This window comes from Nylanderia fulva, unplaced genomic scaffold (genome assembly GCF_048542155.1).
Source record: "Nylanderia fulva isolate GAGA-0341 unplaced genomic scaffold, ASM4854215v1 Scaffold999, whole genome shotgun sequence".
Lineage (NCBI taxonomy): Eukaryota > Metazoa > Arthropoda > Insecta > Hymenoptera > Formicidae > Nylanderia > Nylanderia fulva.
The window spans coordinates 1-21,149 of NW_028191133.1; the positions used below are offsets into that span (position 1 = coordinate 1).

The 21,149-nt window shown below is 39.0% G+C and overlaps 2 protein-coding genes across 2 annotated transcripts; both read right to left on the minus strand.

The window, feature by feature from the left end:
- Positions 1-7,543: 7,543 nt before the first annotated feature.
- On the minus strand, positions 7,544-12,688 carry LOC114940176 (uncharacterized). Its single transcript, XM_085490189.1, has one exon. The coding sequence runs from the start codon at positions 12,686-12,688 to the stop codon at positions 7,544-7,546; it is 5,145 nt and encodes a 1,714-aa protein (XP_085346315.1).
- A 6,947-nt stretch (positions 12,689-19,635) lies between these two features.
- Positions 19,636-20,417, minus strand: LOC146719403 (uncharacterized). The gene is made up of 2 exons (XM_085490187.1): positions 20,350-20,417; positions 19,636-20,206 (listed from the first exon to the last, which is right to left on the minus strand). Exons 1-2 carry the CDS (start codon positions 20,400-20,402, stop codon positions 19,636-19,638), a joined length of 624 nt encoding a protein of 207 aa, XP_085346313.1. The 5' UTR covers positions 20,403-20,417.
- Positions 20,418-21,149: the final 732 nt, after the last annotated feature.

A 21,149-nucleotide genomic window follows, 5' to 3' on the forward strand; every position in this document is an offset into this window, starting at 1 on the left:
TTTTTAAATAAAAACCCAAATATCGAAAAAGTTTTTCAGAATAAAACCCCTGATTTGGGGTAGGTATCGTTGCATTAAAAATTAAAATGACTTCATAGAGTCAAAAGGACAAAATAATTGCCCCACGCATTCTAACGTTATTTACAAATTGAATTGCAACGATTGTGCGCCACATATGTCGGACAGACAAAAAGACAGTTAGGAACGAGACTTAAAGAACATAAAATAATATTAAATTAGACTCTGCTAGACATTCGGTTATCACGGAAACATTTTAAACGAACAACATACATTTGACGGGGACAATATTAAATTATGGATCATGAAAAGAATTACCAAAAAGACTAATATCTGAAAATGATCCACATTAAAGAACAGAAAAATGGAATTCAATTTAAATACAGACACCGAATTGTTAGACAGTAGTTATTTTGACATACTTAAAAATTTGCTTGAATCATAATTTAGAAAAAACCTTGGTAATAAATAAATACATCACGCTCTCTATTTTGACATTGGTATTCAGATTCGCAACACACACTTGAAATATCGGGGAAACGGGAACTTGTTAAAACGATAATGTAAGTTGAAAGATTTTTTAATATTTTCTGACATGATTTAATTCGCGTATTATATCCGTAGCCTATGCTAAATGTCGCATAACTTGGCACCTCCGACCAATCGCCTTGCATATCTATTGGTCAACAGCGAAGAATCGTTTCAATTTTATATTTTAATATTTAACTAACTTTGTATTTTTAACATCTAACTTTATATTTTAATATTTAATTTTTATGTATTGATAAAGACTGTAGTGCAGTCGAAACGTTTACAATTTATATCGATTCTGTAACGGAATGTTAATTTAATGATTTAACTATTAATAAAAAAATTTTTACATCTTATTTATTTGCTCGTTTAGTTGGCCTACTATATATGATTGTTTAATTTTGTATAATTTATAAATATAATTTTTGAGAAAATATTTTTGATAATGATTAATTTTTGCAAAGAATTATTTTGGCTATAAACATAATTTTTGAGAAGATTATATTTTTTATTATTATAAAGAACTATTTTTGCTGACGAAAGATATAACTTAGCGCTTTTTTTTTACATCTGTGATGTCTTTTTTTGTGGGATCATATTATAACCTTATAATAATGTTTATTAATTGAAAATTAAATGGTTTATATGCTTTGCAGACTTGGTCAGTGATTGAATTTATCAATATAGAAGGCCAATCAAACGCTGTTAGAAGTTGTACCAACCTCATGGATGACATTTACAAATGATCAAATAATGTGTAAATGGCCGGAAAAAAATGTTAGGAAATATATATTACGGAAAAAACCCCCAAAAGACAATTGGCAAAAATACATAGTGCAACTAATATTTCAAAGTAGTAAGTATTGTCATAAAAATATTGATAGTATATAATAAGATAATATCTTAATTAAACATGTTTTATATTAAAAAAATGACTTTTTCGTATTTAATATATCAAATCATAACTTCCCAATATTTATGAATACGGTTATGGAAAAGACTTATATAAATCATGTAATACAAATGTATGTATATATATAGACAATTAATAAAATAATTTGTAATTACAGATTCATATAAGGAAGCTATAGATGTTGTACATAAAAAAATTCGAACCGATACATCAGATACATCATGTTCGCAATTAGGCCGAGGGAAAAGAAAAAAGAAAACATTCCAACCAGTTACAGCAAACAACTTAAATGATGACGATTCAAATCCGCGAATGACACCATCTCCGTTAATGACTGTCATGGATTTGCATTTAGAAAATGAACAGTTGACAAATGGTATAACAATAAATAAATATATATATTATTTTTATAAATCTTTAACATTATTTTTTTAACTTGCAAATAAAGTAATGCTTAATAGTGTAATTTTTTATACATTTAGATTTGATTAATGATGATAACCAAAACTTGGACAAGGATATCGAAAATATGGATGAAACAGCAATAAACGTGAGTCAAAATAAAAAGAATAATATTGCCTCTGAAGACCATGTAACTTCTGATGAAGGTATAAACAAATAATTTTTGGTACAATAAGGTATTAAACAATACAAGTCGATTTTAAGTAATCCCGCTTAATATATATATAGTGTCTATTAATTTATTAATTTAATATTAAATAAATACAATAATGATACTAAAAATTTCCATTATTTAGATCCTAAAGATGCTGTTAATCCAGTAAATAATATGATACCAACCGATATCATTTTTGAAAATTTTCCAGCAGGTAATCATTCATATTTATTGTTCTTTTGTTTATAGTAATATAATTTGTAAATTTATATTTCAGATAGTCAGAATATTGTTTCAATCCTGCAAAACACGATTGCGATTAAAAAATTATTGGAACAACAAAATGCATTTTTAAAGCAATTAGAGCGTACAAATAATTCGCTTCCACTGCTCTCAGCATCTGGTTCAAGCTGTAGTAGTACTTTTTCTCTTATTCCGAACAAACCTTTCAAGAAATTTACAAAATTACTTGATTTCGACATCGCATTAAAAACTAATGAGGAAGGACAAAAACAAATGGTAAAAATAGTCTACATTTCTTATTTCTTGTTTTTTGAATATTTGAGACAAAATTCAAGGTTCGAGCTGGTAAAATAATGTAAATGGTTAGAAAGAAATTGCTTTCAAAAGCAATTTTGATTGTTCAAGCTTGATTAAACTAGGATTATTTTATAACATTCATTATAATTTCATTGTACCATTGTTGAATATGCCAAAACTACTGATATCTATTTTTAAAAAATATATATTTAACCCTTTTTCCTTCTGACTAACTGACTTTAATTGAAATTAAAATAGACAAAAAGGATGCTCAATATTTACCAGAAAAGGCTCGAACAATTGTATATATATATATGTATTTACATTTTTTTCGTAGGAAACATTTGTCTATTTATTAGGAGGCACTTCTCCCCACGATCAAATAAAAGCTGGACTAGAAAAAATATTTACTAATAAATTGGGTACAAAATGTTCTTGGATGGGTCGCAAAGGCAACTTCGAAGTAAACACACTAATAATTATGGACATTTTAAAACGTATATAGAAATGTAAAAATATATAATTATAAAAAATTAATGCTTTTAATAGCATAATAATTGTACCGGTACTATATTAACTTTTTTTTTGTTACATTTGTAGGATCGACTAGAAAACACTTTCCATTTTTGACAAATAAACAATTTCAGAACTATGTGTCAGCTTGGTTAAGGCACTCAAAAACGCGCTACGACAGAGAACTAGTATGTTTTACGTTTTACTTGTATATTTTAGTTTTCGATATAACAACATATTTATTATTACTTTTATTTTTTACAGGCAAAGCAACAACGTCAATAAGTTTTATCATTTTTTAAGTATCACAATAATAGTTACTTGTGTATTCATGAATTTTTTATTTTTACGTTAAAATCAAAGAGAAATTAATATTTTTATATTAAAATGTTGGCTTGTATTAAAATTATTTAGCGATAAATGAATGCAATTAGATGATAACTTATATATATTACTAAAACTTCTTATTGCCCACATTAACAGCACTGACCATATTAGTTGTGTTAGCGATTTGTGTTATTATGTATCTTATAAGTTAATTATATCCCCCATAGCAAAAAATGTCACAGTGACATCACAATAAGCTCACAATAGAGTCACAAGGTGACAAAAAAATGTAATGTCACTGTGATGTCATTGTGAGATTATTGGAAGGTAACAGTGATATCATTAATCACAATTGAAGTGATATCATTGTAAAATGTCACATTGATATAACTAGTATATCACGAAATGTAACAATAAGGATAAAAAAATCTGTCATAGCAAGAAAATGTCACAGTGACATCATAAAGATGTTCTGCTGTGACGATAAAATATATATTTAATCGTCACAGCACAACATCTTTATGATGTTACAGTGATATCATCAAAAATGTCACATTGATATAACTAATATATCACGAAATGTAACAATAATGATAAAAAATCTGTCATAGCAAGAAAATGTCACAGTGACATCATAAAGATGTTGTGCTGTGACGATCAACAATTAAAATTAGAAAAATAAAGTTTAATTTATGATATATTTAATAAATAATTTATATTTATTTATTTATATTTATTACTGCTATAACTAAATATATATTAGGGTGTCCAATTTAAAATAACACGTACACCACTTCAAATATCTCTTAAAATATTCATCAAATAAAGGGCATCATCTACTTTATGACCTCCTTTGAATCAAACAACTTTTATTTGAAATATTTTTCTTTAAAATAGTCGCGTTCAGCAGAATGACTGCTAAGTTGTCATCTTGTCAAGACTTGACGTTGATTTGTTCTAAAAGTAAAAGAATCAACACGTCACCTGTTAATGGACGCTACTTAATGTAACCTAATCTTACCTAATCCTAATGCAAGCGTGACCGTGTAGGCGCGTGCACGTTGCCCAAAACGCTCTGCAGCGTATACGCAGTCTATTGGTGTACCAGCACGTGTTTTTTATTTGCATAAGAGGACATTTTGACTCAAAATAAGTGATCTCAGAAGATCACTTAGCAATAAGAAGTGATTTAACAAAGTGAAAAACATCAACATAAAAATTAAGGTTAGTATATACAATATTTTTTATCTTATGTTTGTCTTATATTTTTTTCATATTTATTGTAACAAGATATCTTTTTTTCATTGTATATGTATATTTAGGAAAAAAAATATATTTTGTGAAAAATATGGGTCGCAAACGAAAACACTCAATATTTTATAGTGCAAGACATAAACGAAGATTAGTTGCAAGAAACACAGTAACAGATATGAATATGATAACTCATCAGACTGATTCTGCGGATTCTATGGCAATAATTAATAATAATAATGATCAACTAATTGTTGTTGATGAGAATGCTTCGTCTTTATGTGATTCTGATAAAGTATACTCAGATAGAAATCTAAATCAATATTATGATGAAAATAATATTAACTTTCTGAATGAAAATAATGCCTGTATGATACAAAATTACACGGATGCAAATAAGCTGCAAGCTATAGTCGATAACAATTATGAAAATCTGTGTTTAAATGATAACGAAACTTTTATACATGACATAAGTAAATGGGCTATTGAAGAAAAGATATCACTCAAATCACTCCGTCACCTTTTACAGATATTGCAAACACACACTAATTATACTTTGCCTAAAGATCCACGTACATTATTGCAAACTCCTAAATCAACTGAAATTATACAAATTGAAAACGGAGATTACTGCCACTTAGGTCTCGAAAAAGCTCTTCTAAAAATTATTGAAGAACGTGAAAGATTGAATTTTGCTCTTGATAACATTCAATTATTTATAAATATTGATGGTTTACCTATATATAAGTCTTCCACAAAGAGTTTATGGCCAATATTATGTGCAGATAATATTATAAACAATGTATATGTCATTGCCTTATATTATGGTGAAGGAAAACCAAAAAATGCAAATGAGTTTTTAAAAATGTTTGTAGGTGATGCTATTGCTTTTATAAATAATGGGATTGATTATGAGGGACAGATCATAAAAGTCGAAATTAAAGCAATAATTTGTGACGCTCCTGCTAAATCATTTATTTTAAATGTAAAAGGACACACTGGATATAATAGTTGCACTAAATGCATTATTGAAGGTGATAATATAGAAGGACATATATGTTTTCCATACACATCTAATATGATGTTACGTAATGATAAAGAATTTTTTACTGGATTTTATAATCTTGATTATCAAACTGGTGACACAATTTTAAAAAATATACCAAATCTAGGCTTAGTTACAAATGTGCCACTAGATTATATGCACCTGGTATGTTTGGGTGTTATGCGTAAACTTATTATGTTATGGCTTTCAGGACCACTTAAGATAAGATTATCAAATTCAGACAAAGAACAAATTTCTAAGAAACTAATAAAGTTACGCAATTATATTCCTTCTGATTTTGCTCGAAAACCAAGATCATTAAAGTATATCAAACATTGGAAAGCCACAGAATATCGGCAATTTTTATTATATACAGGTCCTATTATATTGAAAGGAATACTACAAGAAAATGTATATCCCACAAAAAAAGACATCACAGATGTAAAAAAAAAGCGCTAAGTTATATCTTTCGTCAGCAAAAATAGTTCTTTATAATAATAAAAAATATAATCTTCTCAAAAATTATGTTTATAGCCAAAATAATTCTTTGCAAAAATTAATCATTATCAAAAATATTTTCTCAAAAATTATATTTATAAATTATATTTTATTTTTGTTAATAATACTAGAAAAAAATTAAAATATTAGCATCAAAAAGTAGTGAAATCAAAAAATTGCGCTAAATAATTATATTGATAATACGAGTGTTCACGAACGCGATGCGAGAGAAAGGATCGCGCGGCACCAAAGGATGAGTCACTTTTATATTTGAAAAAAAGACTTTAATATTATCCACAATTAAAAAAACAACACTTTAACAAACTTTTCACAATAGTAATTATTTACAGAAAAATCGGAATCAAATCAGAGTGCGGAGTAAGCGGCGGTCGTCAACGTGGTTTTGCGGTTTATCTAATAAGCGGTTTGTGATATGTGTTTCACGGCGGAAAGGCGATAAGATGAAAAGTTTCGTCGACGCCCCTTTTATCAACGCGGTGCTAGGGCCCGTCACGTCATCACGCACCAATTGATTTCGATCATTTCAAAAGTGGTGATGTGACGCAAGGGCGCCGAACGTTATTGGCTGCCCGGTTCTCGCGCGGAGTAGGCACGGGCCTGACATGCGCGAGCGGATCGATTATTTTATTGATTGGCCTTCCAGAGCCACGTGACCGCTTTGCGCATGTGTTTTGCGACATCGGCAGTTATATCTCCGTGCGGCACCCGTTGCGGGATTGTTATTTATTATGACATTTTAATTGCCCTAATGATTTATGTACGTAGATATTTTTGATCTGGGTGAATTTTTTTTCTATTGTTTATTTTACCGCGACGCATGATAATAACAACTGAAATAGATTAGAATGGATAGGCTTACTTACTTGAAATTGCATGAAATAACTCGGATTTATTTGCAATCTCAAACATCCCGCCCGCCTTGTTACGTTGTGACGAAACAATTCGTTGATGATTGCTGGCCGCGGGCCGCGCTTTATTGGTCGGTGATTGTGGCGGTGCGGCTGCGCGTCACGACGCACGTGGTGATCGCGTGTCGCGCTAGACTCGATCAGCTGTGAAATATCCGCCACGTGTTTGGTGAATACCGCGAGTGAGAGTGGTCGCGTAAGACAATGATGCATTATGATGGCATAATTAATGCTCCGTTAGGTGTACAAATGGCGTGTAGTGTTTGAATCGTGTGTGAATTGTGTATTGTGTAAAGTGTGAAAGATGTGACCGGAAGTGTGTATAATTGTGTGTATCGTGTGTGGTGTGCGTTGCGTATCTTTCACGCATCGGTAATCGTCGTGTCTGCTTCAACACCGGGAAGCAGGACGATCTTGACGAGCGGACGCATGAGCTCGGAAGACGCGGTCTTGATGGTGACCACGCGCACCACGCCGTCGTCTCCGTGATGCAGCTTCGTGATCCGGGCAAGCGGCCATCGACTTGGAGGAGAGATCTCGGAGAGCACCAGGCAGAGAGCTCCGATGTGGGGTGCCGTCTCATTCTTCAGCCACTTTGAACGAGAGGTGAGTCCGTGGATGTACTCCTTCGACCACCTCCCCCAGAAGTGATCTCTCATTTGTTGTAGATGTTGCCATCGTGATCTCGAGGAACCAGGTTCGTCTTCCTGCAGCGGCTCAGGGATGGCGAGAAGAGGTGCCCCGATCAGGAAGTGTCCGGGAGTGAGCGCTGAAACATCGTCTGGATCGTCGGAGAGTGCCTGCAACGGTCGAGAATTGAGACATGCTTCAATTTGAGTGAGGAGTGTATTTAATTCCTCGAAGGTGAGGGTGGTTTCGCCTATCACCCTCCGCAGGTGATACTTGGCAGATTTTACAGCGGCCTCCCATAATCCGCCGAAGTGCGGGGCCGCCGGCGGATTGAAGTGCCAGCGGATACCCTCCTTGGCAGCTGCGCGTGCGACGCCTCGACCCTCCGGAGATGCCGCAATGAAGAGCTCTCGTAGGGTGCGGTCAGCTCCAACGAAGGTCGTGCCGCAGTCGCTGAAGATGTCGGTGCAGAGACTCCGTCGGGAGACAAATCGGCGAAGAGCGGCGATGAAGGCTTCCGACGAGTAATCTGAGACGAGCTCTAGATGGATGGCCTTCGACCAGAAGCAGATGAAGACCGCAATATAGCCCTTGTAGGCCCGGTGACCGCGGCCCTTGCTGGTCCGGATGAGGATTGGCCCCGCGTAGTCCAGTCCAGTGCGGAGGAATGGCCGTGTTGGAGTGACCCGGCTGTGGGGCAGATTGCCCATAGGTGGTTGTGGTGTTGTCGCTCGCCACCTTGTGCAGGTGACACAGCGATGTAATCGCTGCTTCACCGCTGAACGTCCTCGAAGCACCCAGAACCGCTGTCGAAGCAATCCCAGAGTCAGTTGCACTCCTCCGTGCAAGGTCCGGCGATGACAAGAATCGATCAGCAGTCGAGTCAGCCATGAGGTTGCTGGGACGATCATTGGGTGTCTCTCGTCCTGTGGCAAGAGTGAATTTTTCAGACGTCCTCCCACTCTTAACACGCCTTGTGCATCAATGTATGGAGTCAATTTGGCCAACGGACTGCGTGTTGCAACAGTGCGACCTGCGGAGATGGCGGTGACCTCGTCAGGGAAGTGAAGTGCTTGTACTCCTCGTAACCAGTGCGACAGAGCTACTTCCAACTCGTCCGAGGTCAGTGGCCGTCCAGGTGTGTTAGTTGGTTCTGCCGTGCGAAGCCAGCGACGACACCATGCTGTGACTCGTAACAAGCGGTGCAACGACGAGAAGCGAAGAAGGAGCTCAGGTTCCATGACGACCAGGCTCTTGGTCAGTAGGCTAACGGCTTGTCTCTCAGAAAGGTCGTCCTCCTGGGTGTTCACCTCGGCGATTGGCCATGCAGTCTCTTCCTCCAGCAACCAGGTAGGTCCCGTCCACCATAATGCGTGATTTGTAAGTTCCGACGGAGTAACGCCCCTTGATGCACAATCCGCAGGGTTGTCTTGACCCGCCACGTGTCTCCAGAGTGCATTTGGCAACAGGGTTTGGATGTGGGACACCCGATTGGCAACGAAGGTCTTCCACCGCGAGGCGTGTCCTTGGATCCACTGAAGCGTGACCTTCGAGTCAGACCACAGATGAGTTGGTGTGTCTGTCAAGTCGAGCGTGGTTTGAACATGCTGTGTCAACGTGGTGAGTAAGGCGGCGGCGCAAAGCTCGAGTCTTGGCAAGGTCACTTGCTTGACAGGTGCCACTTTGCTCTTGGCCATTAGCAGCTTCACTGACGTTCCCTCTTTTTCAGCGATGCGGAGGTATACGGCTGCGGCGTACCCTCGTTCGGATGCATCGGCGAAACCATGGAGTTGCAGCGATGAGTCTCCACGTCCAGTGCCTAGCCAGCGAGGTATTCTCAGGCGGTCGAGGAGATGGAGGTCACCCAGCAGTTGCTGCCAACGATGAGCGTCGGCTGTCGGCAGTGGGGCATCCCAATCCAATCCCTGAAGCCACGTAGTCTGGATGAGGATCTTCGCGCGGATGACGACTGGAGCGAGCCAACCCATTGGATCGAAGAGACGTGCGGTTTCAGAGAGGACATGTCTCTTCGTGTATTCCTTTATAGACGGTGGACGCAGCACGAAGGAGAACTGATCGTCTTGAGGATGCCATCGAAGTCCTAGCGTTGAGTGGCTCTCCCCATTCCATGAGTGCTGCGATTGTTGCATGCGATGATCCTGCGGGACGCCTGTCAGTATCTCCTCATTGTTGGCTGCCCACTTTTTCAACGGAAATCCACCCGCCTTACAGAGGTTGCGTAGTTCCGCCTGGAGGACGATTGCTCCCTCGAGGGTGGTTGCTCCGGTGACGACGTCATCGACGTAGCAATCCCGTCGCAAGGCCACAGCGCCTCGAGGAAAATGCTCCTCTTCATCCTCAGCTAGTTGGTGAAGAGTCCGTATGGCGAGGAATGGAGCGCAACCGAGACCGTAAGTGACTGTTCTCAACTGGTATTCCTGCACTTCATCGTCCGGAGAATGCCGCCACAGGATCGTCTGGAAGCGACAATCGTCTGGATGCACGAGAATCTGCCGGTACATCTTTTCTATGTCGGCGACGAGGACGTAGCGGTGTTGACGCCATCGGAGCAGCACGTCGGCGAGTGTCGGAAGCAGGTTTGCACAAGTGAGGAGATGCGTGTTCAGCGCTTCCCCTGCTCGCGTTCGCTGCGATCCGTTGAAGACGACCCTCAACTTGGTGGTGGTGCTGGATTCCTTGAAGACCCCATGATGTGGTAAGTAACACTTGTCTTGACAATCAATTACCGCAGTGTTTAGCATCGTCATGTGTCGCAGGTCTTCGTATTCCCGCATGAAGCTGCGGTAGAGGTCACCGAAGCGAGGATCCTGGACGCAGCGTCGCTCCATGGCTGTCAGGAGACGTTCCGCTGGTCTGCGAGTCTCCTCCAGTGCTGTTGGCGGTGAGGAAAATGGCAACCTCACCACATATCTCCCAGCGGCAGTGCGGGTGTGACCGCGCACAAAGAGCTCCTCACATCTTTGTTCGTCGGGAGTGAGGGATGCGACAGCGGTGGGCTCCTGTTCCTGTTCCCAGAATCGACGCACCAGATCAGCGAGGTCATAATCAGCGGTGCAGCGGAACGTGCGGCGGTGATCCTCGGTTGCTGTTGCATCTGACCCCCCGGAGAGAATCCAACCAAGCATGGTCTTCTGGGCGATCGGCATCTCTGGACCGCCCTTGCGTACGCCCGCCTCGATAATAAACGAGCAGACCTCCGCTCCCAGGAGTAACTCCGCGGGGTCGTCGTCCTGGAAGGTTGGGTCGGCCAGCTGGAGGCCTTGAATGTGAGGCCAACGTTGGTTGGTCCTTGATGCGGGACCTTGCGTCAGCAGGAGGCGCGGCAGAACGTATGCCACCACGGAGAGCTTGGCGTTGGTCACGTCTGAAGATATATTCAGCGTGACCTTGCCGCGGGTTGGCCCTGGACGGGCTCCTCCAACCCCGAAGATGGACAGTCCTGTGTGAACTCGAAGTAGTCGTAATCGTTGAGCCACCGTTTCGGAGATGATGGACAGCTCAGAACCCTGATCGAGTAGAGCTCGCACTGCGTGAGGAGATCCATACCTGTCAGCTATGTTGACGCGTGCCGTTGCTAGGAGGATGGCCTTTCGATCCTCGCTCTGATGGGTAGTGGCTAGTGTCGTGGCAAGTGAGGAAGCTGATGCGGCGGCAGACCTGTTGACCTCGGAGGCCGGAGACGCGGTGTGTGCCTCGTGCAACATTGTGTGGTGACGTGCGTTGCAAGTGAAGCAGTTTTTCTTCGATTGACATCGTGAGAGAAAGTGGTTCCCCAGGCAATTGTAACATAGCTTGTTCGTCTCCACGAATGTCTTTCGTTCCGCAGAGGACTTGGCCTTGAACTCACGGCAGGCCATGAGCGTGTGTTTCTCCCGGCACAGTGCACATTGTGGAGATGCCGGTCCGTGCTTGGTGACGTGAGATTTGGCCGCTCGTGCTTCGCCTGAGTGTTTGTTGATCGCTTTCGGTCGTACAGCGTTGAGTGTCAGAATCCGTCGGCTAATGAAATCGAGAAGTGTTTCGAGCGATGGTGGTTCGGCGGATCCTGATGTGGATGACTCCCATTCGAGGCGAGTGGTTGCGTCGAAGAGCTCCGTGACGAGGTAATTGAAGAGGTCCATCCCGTGCGTGTCGATCGGACGACCGATGCTCTCCTGCGCGTTGACGACGGTGGTGGCGGCGTTATGGATGCGACTCAACTCATCGGCGGTATCTCCCTTCATCTTTGACACGTTGACGAATGTGGCAAAGTTGGAGCGGATAAGTTCTCTCTTGTTCTCATAATGTTTGCTCAAGATTGCCCAAGCGCGATCGTAATTGTCGCCGGTGACAGGTAATGATCGTATTAATTTTTCAGCTTGTCCGGTCACGCTCGAACGAAGATGGTGAAGACGCTCGATGTTTGAGATCGACGTGTTGTCTCCGATGACGGAGAGGAAAAGGTCTCGGAAGGATGGCCAATCTGCGTAGTTGCCAGAGAACAGCGGCACCTTGATACGCGGCAACGAGGACCTTGAAGCGCCCTCGGTATTCCGGCGAACGGGCGACGGAGGAGACTCCCGGAATTGCTCGGCGTAGCCATCCAGCAAGCTCCGTTGTGCCACATAGAGGTTTTCGGTATCCTCATGCAATCCTGATTTGACATAATCGCTTTCATTGAATTTATCTTTCAGACCTGAGCGGATGAGATCATGCTGCGTCTCAAATTTCGACCACAACTGGTCAATGATCCTGGTGCGAGTGGTGACGGCGCTGGCGGTGATGTTGGCGTTCCCCAGCTTTCTGAGATACTCTACTGAGCGTGCGATGCGAACTTGGACTTCACGCTGACAGTCAATCAGCGTGGGCAGATCCATCTTCGATAGTTTGCTGGATGCTGGCGAACACTCACTTCACGCACCGATGGAACTCACGTTCGCGAACTTGCGGGTGCCGGCTCAACGAGAGCTCCGGCTCGAAGGACCAAAAATATATGTTCACAAACGCGATGCGAGAGAAAGGATCGCGCGGCACCAAAGGATGAGTCACTTTTATATTTGAAAAAAAGACTTTAATATTATCCACAATTAAAAAAACAACACTTTAACAAACTTTTCACAATAGTAATTATTTACAGAAAAATCGGAATCAAATCAGAGTGCGGAGTAAACGGCGGTCGTCAACGTGGTTTTGCGGTTTATCTAATAAGCGGTTTGTGATATGTGTTTCACGGCGGAAAGGCGATAAGATGAAAAGTTTCGTCGACGCCCCTTTTATCAACGCGGTGCTAGGGCCCGTCACGTCATCACGCACCAATTGATTTCGATCATTTCAAAAGTGGTGATGTGACGCAAGGGCGCCGAACGTTATTGGCTGCCCGGTTCTCGCGCGGAGTAGGCACGGGCCTGACATGCGCGAGCGGATCGATTATTTTATTGATTGGCCTTCCAGAGCCACGTGACCGCTTTGCGCATGTGTTTTGCGACATCGGCAGTTATATCTCGGTGCGGTACTCGTTGCGGGATTGTTATTTATTATGACATTTTAATTGCCCTAATGATTTATGTACGTAGATATTTTTGATCTGGGTGAATTTTTTTTCTATTGTTTATTTTACCGCGACGCATGATAATAACAACTGAAATAGATTAGAATGGATAGGCTTACTTACTTGAAATTGCATGAAATAACTCGGATTTATTTGCAATCTCAAACAACGAGAAAAAAGGTTAAAATATTAGCATCAAAAAGTAGTCAAATCAAAAAGTTGCACTAAGTAAGTGACAACATAATATATAATATTTAGATAAATTTCTTATAATGATACAAATGTATAATTATTGCTTTATTTTAAAACGTTTATAATATATACAATAACAAAATAAATTCAGTAAAATATATATATATATATATTTATTCATCTTTATATTTAAATAACATGAATAATTATGTAATTAATTTAAACTGGAATGTATATACATTGTAAAGTTATTATATATTTTTATAAAATATTTAGATAAATAGATATATATAAAAAATAAATTATTTATCTCTAAATAATTATTTAATTCAAATATATTTAAACGTATATTCAAAAAAGGTAATATAAGGCAAAGAATTAAATTTAGGAAATTAAAAAAATTTAAAGTTAAATAAAAATTTTTAATTTAAATTAAAAAATAAAAGTAAAAATAAAAGTAAAAAAAATGTAATGAACAAAATATACTTAGCGCTGTTTTTGTATTGTTATTTTAACACATTAGTAAATAAAATAAAATATAAATCAAAGTATAGACTAATTTTTTTACTGCAATACGCTTCAATAGAAATCTATAAACATATTACGTGGCTCGATATTCGAATGACATGTGGCTAGCTGAACATATCGATATACATGTATGAAATATATGTATATAATGTAACATGCAATAATTGTCATATTAAACAGATTCAACGATTGGGCAATGTGAATGGGCTAAGTGAAAATTATAAAAATGAATTTACTATACATTAATATATGCTAAAGACGTATACATATACATATATATGTTATTAATATATGTATACCAGGGTTGGGAAGTAACGAGTTACTTGTAACGAAGTTACAGTTACAGTTACTTTTTTTCGGTAACTATAACTTAACTTCGTTACTTTTTTCCATCTGTAACTGTAACTGTAACTTAGTTACATTTTTTTAGTAACTAGTAACTATTTTAATAGTTACTTTATTAGTTACTTTTTTTGGAAACATGCGCTAAAAGTATTGTTTAAGTATGGTAGCCGTTATATTATTAAATTAAATTTTGATAACAGTAGCATATGGATCTTCATATGATTTAATCTTTTACCTAAAATTTTCATTTTGTGTACATAAAATAATATAACACATAATTAAGATCGACCAATCACAGTCAAATATTTAAAAAAATTCTTAAAGGTAATAATTGATCGATTTGCTTGCGACTTTGCGATTACCATTTAGTAACTTACTATAACTATTTTTACTGTTGTATATAAAGATCATTCATACATTGATGTTAATTGCAAAGTCGCAAGCAAATCGATCAATATTACATTCAAGAATTTTTTTAAATACTTGACTGTAATTGTGCATAAAATGTAAGCTCCTTATATTTAAAACAATGTATAATTATTTTTAAAAAGTAACTGAAAAGTAACGACTCGTTACTTTTAGAGTAACTGTAACTGTAACGAGTTATTTTTTAAAATCGGTAACTTGTAACTGTAACTAGTTATTTTTTCAATGAAATAACTGTAACTGTAACTAGTTACTTTTACAAAGTAACTTTCCCAACCCTGATGTATACATATATTAATTAATGTATATGGAGCATTTCAAAGTGTTTAATTGATCAATCAAAATATAAATGAATAAAAATTTCTTTATTCTGATACATGTTTTAAAGCATTTGCAATGTTTTCCTGATCGCAATCAAAGTTTCGAGATAGATGTTTAAAGCGCATTATTTTCATTATGAATTTTTTTATAAAAAAGATTCAAATATAATTTCATGATTCTTTAATTTCGACTTATTTTGACTTCATCATTTCACTCTCCAAAGATAGGATACGACTTCTGTGTGTGATATATTCTGTATATACACATTTCGTTACTAATCATCATTTTTTAAGGACGTTTCGTAGTCAAAGGGCTATAATACAAAAACAGCGCTAAGTATTTTTTGTACATAACATTTTTTTTACTTTTATTTTTACTTTTATTTTTTAATTTAAATTAAAAATTTTTATTTAACTTTAAATTTTTTTAATTTCCTAAATTTAATTCTTTGTGCCTTATATTACCTTTTTTGAATATACGTTTAAATATATTTGAATTAAATAATTATTTAGAGATAAATAATTTATTTTTTATAAGTAGGTATACTATGAGGGTTCTAGACCAGGGGCAATGAGGGGGGGTGAGGGGCGGGGGGGAATCGGGGGCGAGGGGGGTGACGTCACGCGGGGGGAGGGGGTCTTATCAGTAGATAAGCTTATCTTTTGTTTATAAACATATCAGATAACCTGATAAGGGGATCATGTTACCTGATATATTTATAAACAAGATAAGATAAGGGGATCATGTTACTTGATATGTTCATAAACAAGATAAGATAAGATAAGCGGCGTCTTTGAGCGGTATCAAAGTTTTCTCCGAAAATCCAAGATAAGATAAGCTAAGTTTTCGAATCCAAGATAAGCGGCGTCTTTGTAAGGTATCAAAGATAAGCGGCGTCTTTGTAAGGTATCAAAGATAAGCTAGAGCGGTATCAAAGTTTTCATAAATTTTCTCCGAAGATAAGATAAAAATTCTGCGAATGGCTGCCGCCGTATCCAAGCTTGGATCGAGCGCCGACAATCGGATATCTAAGTTTGATAAGATAATTCTGCGAATTACTAAGAACAAAAGGTTTGCCGACAATCAAGCGGGTTGATCCGTACAGGTTGCGACATGTTAATCCGATCCGGCGTGTCGATCCGACGGGGTGAAATTTATCCATGTATTTCTAAGAATTATCAGCGATATCTAAATTTTCTCCGAAGATATCGCACAAATATTTCTCGCGAATTAACAATTGCATCATCATCCCCACGAACAAAGGGATGATCGGGATATATAATGAGGACCAATGCAGCTGCCGGGCCATAGTACCACTGGCGAGCGCACGCTCTCTTCATTCAGAATGTTTGTAATACTATCAAGTGCTTCCGACATTCTCAGTTTAAGTGCCGAACAGTTGCAATATATTCCGAAGATTGTTTTACTGCAAAAGTGCGGATATTTCGTAGAGCATTTGTGGGAAAAACTGCCGGAGCACATTAAGACGGATCCGGAGGTTCAGACATATCGTTGCTGCCTCGAACACTACAATCGGCCGTGGATGCGAACGCATATTGACGGTCCTGCACCGATGATCAGGGATTGCAGCGAATGTCAGCGAAAATAGGCTGAGGTTAAAAGTGCGAATAAGTGATAGACATTGAAAAATGGAGAGCGCACCGCAAAATCATGCAGAGTGTCATGAGAAGGGGTGTTATAAGACTGCTGAGAGATGGTATAGACATCTCGAGGTATGCTGTCACAATGAAAAAAAAAAAAATAACCCGTTTTGTAATAAACGTGAAGCAGTGACTTCAATTGTACAATATGTACGAAATCGCGAACTTGGTGTGCAAAAACCGCATACAAGACGTGTAGCCCAGTTCCTGGAAACGCATGAAGACATTGTAAGAGTGGCTGGTGATTTATCTAAATGCACCAGAACGTCTAAGCGACACAAGCGAGTCGCATGTTATCAACGTCGATACAAAAATTGTGTCGATTATTTCACTGTGGACAACTATGAATTTGGCTACATGGACATGCCTTCACCATCGGTGTCATGCAAAACACAATCATCCGAAAATGATTCTGACCAAGAAATGGAGGAGTCAGATAGGAGAGAACCATCGTCATCATCATCATCATCATCATCATCGCCAGATTTTTTGTCGGCAGCCTATTTATCTTTTCTGTGATAAAATAGGTGTACAACATATGTGATATCAACGTGTTCTGAGAGAGAGAGTAGATATGTCTTCGCGGAAGGTGTAAACATGTCGATAGACAACTACTGAGCAGCCGCTATTTTTTGTTTCGTCGGAGATCATCTTTCGGAGATAATTGCATCATTGCATGAACAAAGGGATGACCGGGATATATAATGAGGACCGATGTCACTGCCGGGTCATAGTACGGTGACATTTCAGCGCAATAAGTGACTCGAGAATCAATTGTTTTTGCAAAAATGGAGAAAGACATGGAAGTAGTGATCTCCGACGATGAAGAGATGAAGGTGGTGGTCATCCCTGATGACGAGATGGAGGTGGTCGTCGTCCCGGATGACGAGATGGAAGTTATAACCATCTCCGACGACGACAGTGACAGTGATGGTGCGGTGTACGACCCTGTGTACGACAGGGAGGTGAATATCATCTTAGATGATATAGAAGAAATGGAGGGTGATGTCATACCCATTGTTGAGCAAGAAGAAGCAGAAGAAGAAGAGGAGGAAGAAGATTTGCATGATGATGGGTACGAAAGCGAAAACGCTATTCGGGAGTCGTGCCACTCGCGTACGTTAGATGTACGAGCAGTTGCATCCCTCGACGAAGATACATGGGTATGCGTTATAACAGCATACGTCTCACCAGGAGGGTCAGTGAAAATCTGCATTCCCTGTTTCATGAGAAACAGGGAAAGATTCGCAGCAACTACACTAACGCACAGACACGTGACGATGCGGTACAGGGATGTACCGCATCTTTATTGCATCGATTGTTTAGAAAAAGTGTTCGTACTCTTCCTGGCCAACTTGTGCCCAATCTGTCAAGGCTGTAAGTATATATATATTAAAATACCAAAAAAAAATCTATAAAATAGTATAATAATTTATTATATTTCTATGTGCAGATGCCGAGACACAGTCTGACAGCGATGGTTAACGCGACCCCCTCTCTCGCAGTCGCAGCAGGCCCGCTGGCTCTCTCTCGCCGCTACCTCGAGCCGCCGCCACATCTCTCTCTCTCGCTGCTCACTCGCCGTCACCGTATATTTTTTATATTTTATATTTTATATTTTTTATATTTTTATATTTTTATATTTTTATATTTTTTTATATTTTTATATTTTTATATTTTTATATTTTTATATTTTTTTATATTTTACATATATTATTTTTTATTTTTTATTTACACACACAGTAGAGAGGGTTTGGAGTCATTAAATACCGCGGAAGTGACGAACCGCGGGGTCCTCATCTCTACTGCAACACATGTACAAGTACACACACGCATACACACATGCACATACTCTGACATATGAGGTGTAAATCCGACCGGCAACCTCCACGCGGTACACCTCGGGTAATGCTAATGCCGGCGGTAATATATTAAATAAAAAAATATTAATATAATAAAATGTTTATTAATTTAAAAAATGTTTCCCTTCTTCTTTCCTTATAGAAAAAAAAATATGTAAAAACTAATGTAAAAAGTAATGAATAAAATATATATATTTTATTAAAATAAAAAAAAAAATGTTTTTCCTCCTCTCCTTCATATCCCTCGCCGCAACATCTTTCTCGCAAAATCCAGGCTTGGATCTCTCTCGTTCACCGTCGCATCTCTCGCCGTCGCCTCTCTCGCCGCTGCATCTCTCCTTCATATCTCTCGCCGCAACATCTCTCTCGCAAAATCCAGGCTTGGATCTCTCTCGTTCACCGTCGCATCTCTCGCCGCAGGCCCGAGCCGCCGCATCTCTCTCGCCGTCGCCTCTCTCGCCGCAGGCCCGAGCCGTCGCCTCTCTCGCCGCTGCATCCGATCTCTCTCGCCGCAGGCCCGAGCCGCCGAATCCAGGCTTGGATCTCTCTCGCCGCAGGCCCGAGCCGCCGCATCTCTCTCGCCGCTGCATCTCTCGCCGCAGGCCCGAGCCGCCGAATCTCTCGCCGCTACTTCCCTCTCTCTCACTCTTGAATGCGTGCTGCATCCGATCTCTCTCTCGCGCTGCGGCCCGTTTTCTTTCTCTCTTAATGAGACGGTCGCGTGCGCCTCGTAAGATAAAATTATCGATTCTGCCGCAGCATGGATGGTCTTATCTCGTAAAATAAAAATATCGATTTTTTTCTCGCTGAATGCATTGTCCTTGACACAATAATTATATCTCGCAAAGTATGTAACGGGTGGCGCGCAAATAAAGTACACCATAATATATACATATAAGTATTTATTTATCTTATATTTAATACATAATTATGTAGTTTTATTACATATTAAAAACTAAAGCCACCAGCTCGCAATCGACAAGTTGGTGCATGTTGAAGGCATTGCTAGCGCGTATCGCATTCGACAATTCTCTCGCATTCGTTACAGTGGATGCAATATTGGAGAATTGAGTATATTTGATATCAACCGTTGCGACGAGCCTCGTCAATCGATCGTACATTATTTCGATACATGAATCGAGCTCGAACATACGATGTAACGTCGATTCGACCATCATCATGCGCACATCCGCTGATTCGAGACTTATGAGCTTGGTGCCGTTTATCTTGTGAAATCGCACTGTTAGCGGCCCGACACTTATGCAATTATACACATCATTGTTGGAGGAGGAGTCATTGTTCAGGTAATTGTGAATAGCGTGGCGTTGCTCGTAGAGTCCTTTCCACGTTTCGAGAGATAGTAATAGCTGTTTTCCCCGATGATCTCCTATGGCGATCTCCACGTAACTCGGCGGATCCACTCTGATGCCGATTTCGAGGAATTTGAATTCCGTTGCCGTCAATGCGTATCGTCTTCCAAGTATGCGAACCGCACGAGGCTCCAGCGAAACGCTGTAAAAATTAGATAAAAAAGATAAAATAAAATTAGGAAAAAAAGAAATTATAACTCGTAAAATGCCTTAAATATAGAATATAAAAAAAATATATAAAATAAAATTAAAAATATAAAAGATACAAAAAAAAGTTATACTTACTCGTCGCATTTCTTCTCGCACGTTTCTTCATGTCTCGGCATGTAGTAATTCATGCTGCTGCTGCTTCTTTGAACCGGGGGTATTAAAAAGTGAACCGTCAGTTAGAACGGTCGACGAAAGACTGATTGTATAATAAGGTATTAATAATCGAGTAACGGTCATTTTTAAAATATTAGGAGAAGGGGATTCTTAGAAATATATCTGAAGGGAAAGAACAAAGAGAAATATTTAAAATATTAGGAGAGGGGGATTCTTAGAAATATATCTGGAGGGAAAGACAAATTATTAAAAGTAGTGGGGGTAAAAGAAATTCTTAGAAATACGATTGCGTGAGAAATTTTTAAAATATTAGGAGAAAGGAATTCTTAGAAATACGATTGCGTGAGAAATTTTTAAAAGTAGTGGGGGTAAAAGGATTTCTTAGAAATATCTGGTTAGGAAAAATAATAAAGAGAATAGTATGTAAATAATATGTTTATTCAAAAAACGGATGATCGTCGCGATTAGCCGACCACCAATTGAATAATTTAAATACATTTTGTAACGCGCAATTTTTTACATGTTTATTACATCGTAGAGTATATGTGGGATCTAATTTATTTAATGCAGGCACATCTTCATATATGGCATCCAAGGTCTCAATCATGAAACCGCTGCACGCATCGTCCACTATTTCAGCAAGCCACTCTCGCTTTTCGAGTCCTTTTACATACACGAGAGAGGACTCTTCTTCTTCCTCCTCGTCTTGTTCATTTATGCCATTGATAGCTGCCGTGATCAAGCGCTGAGCCATGCAGTAT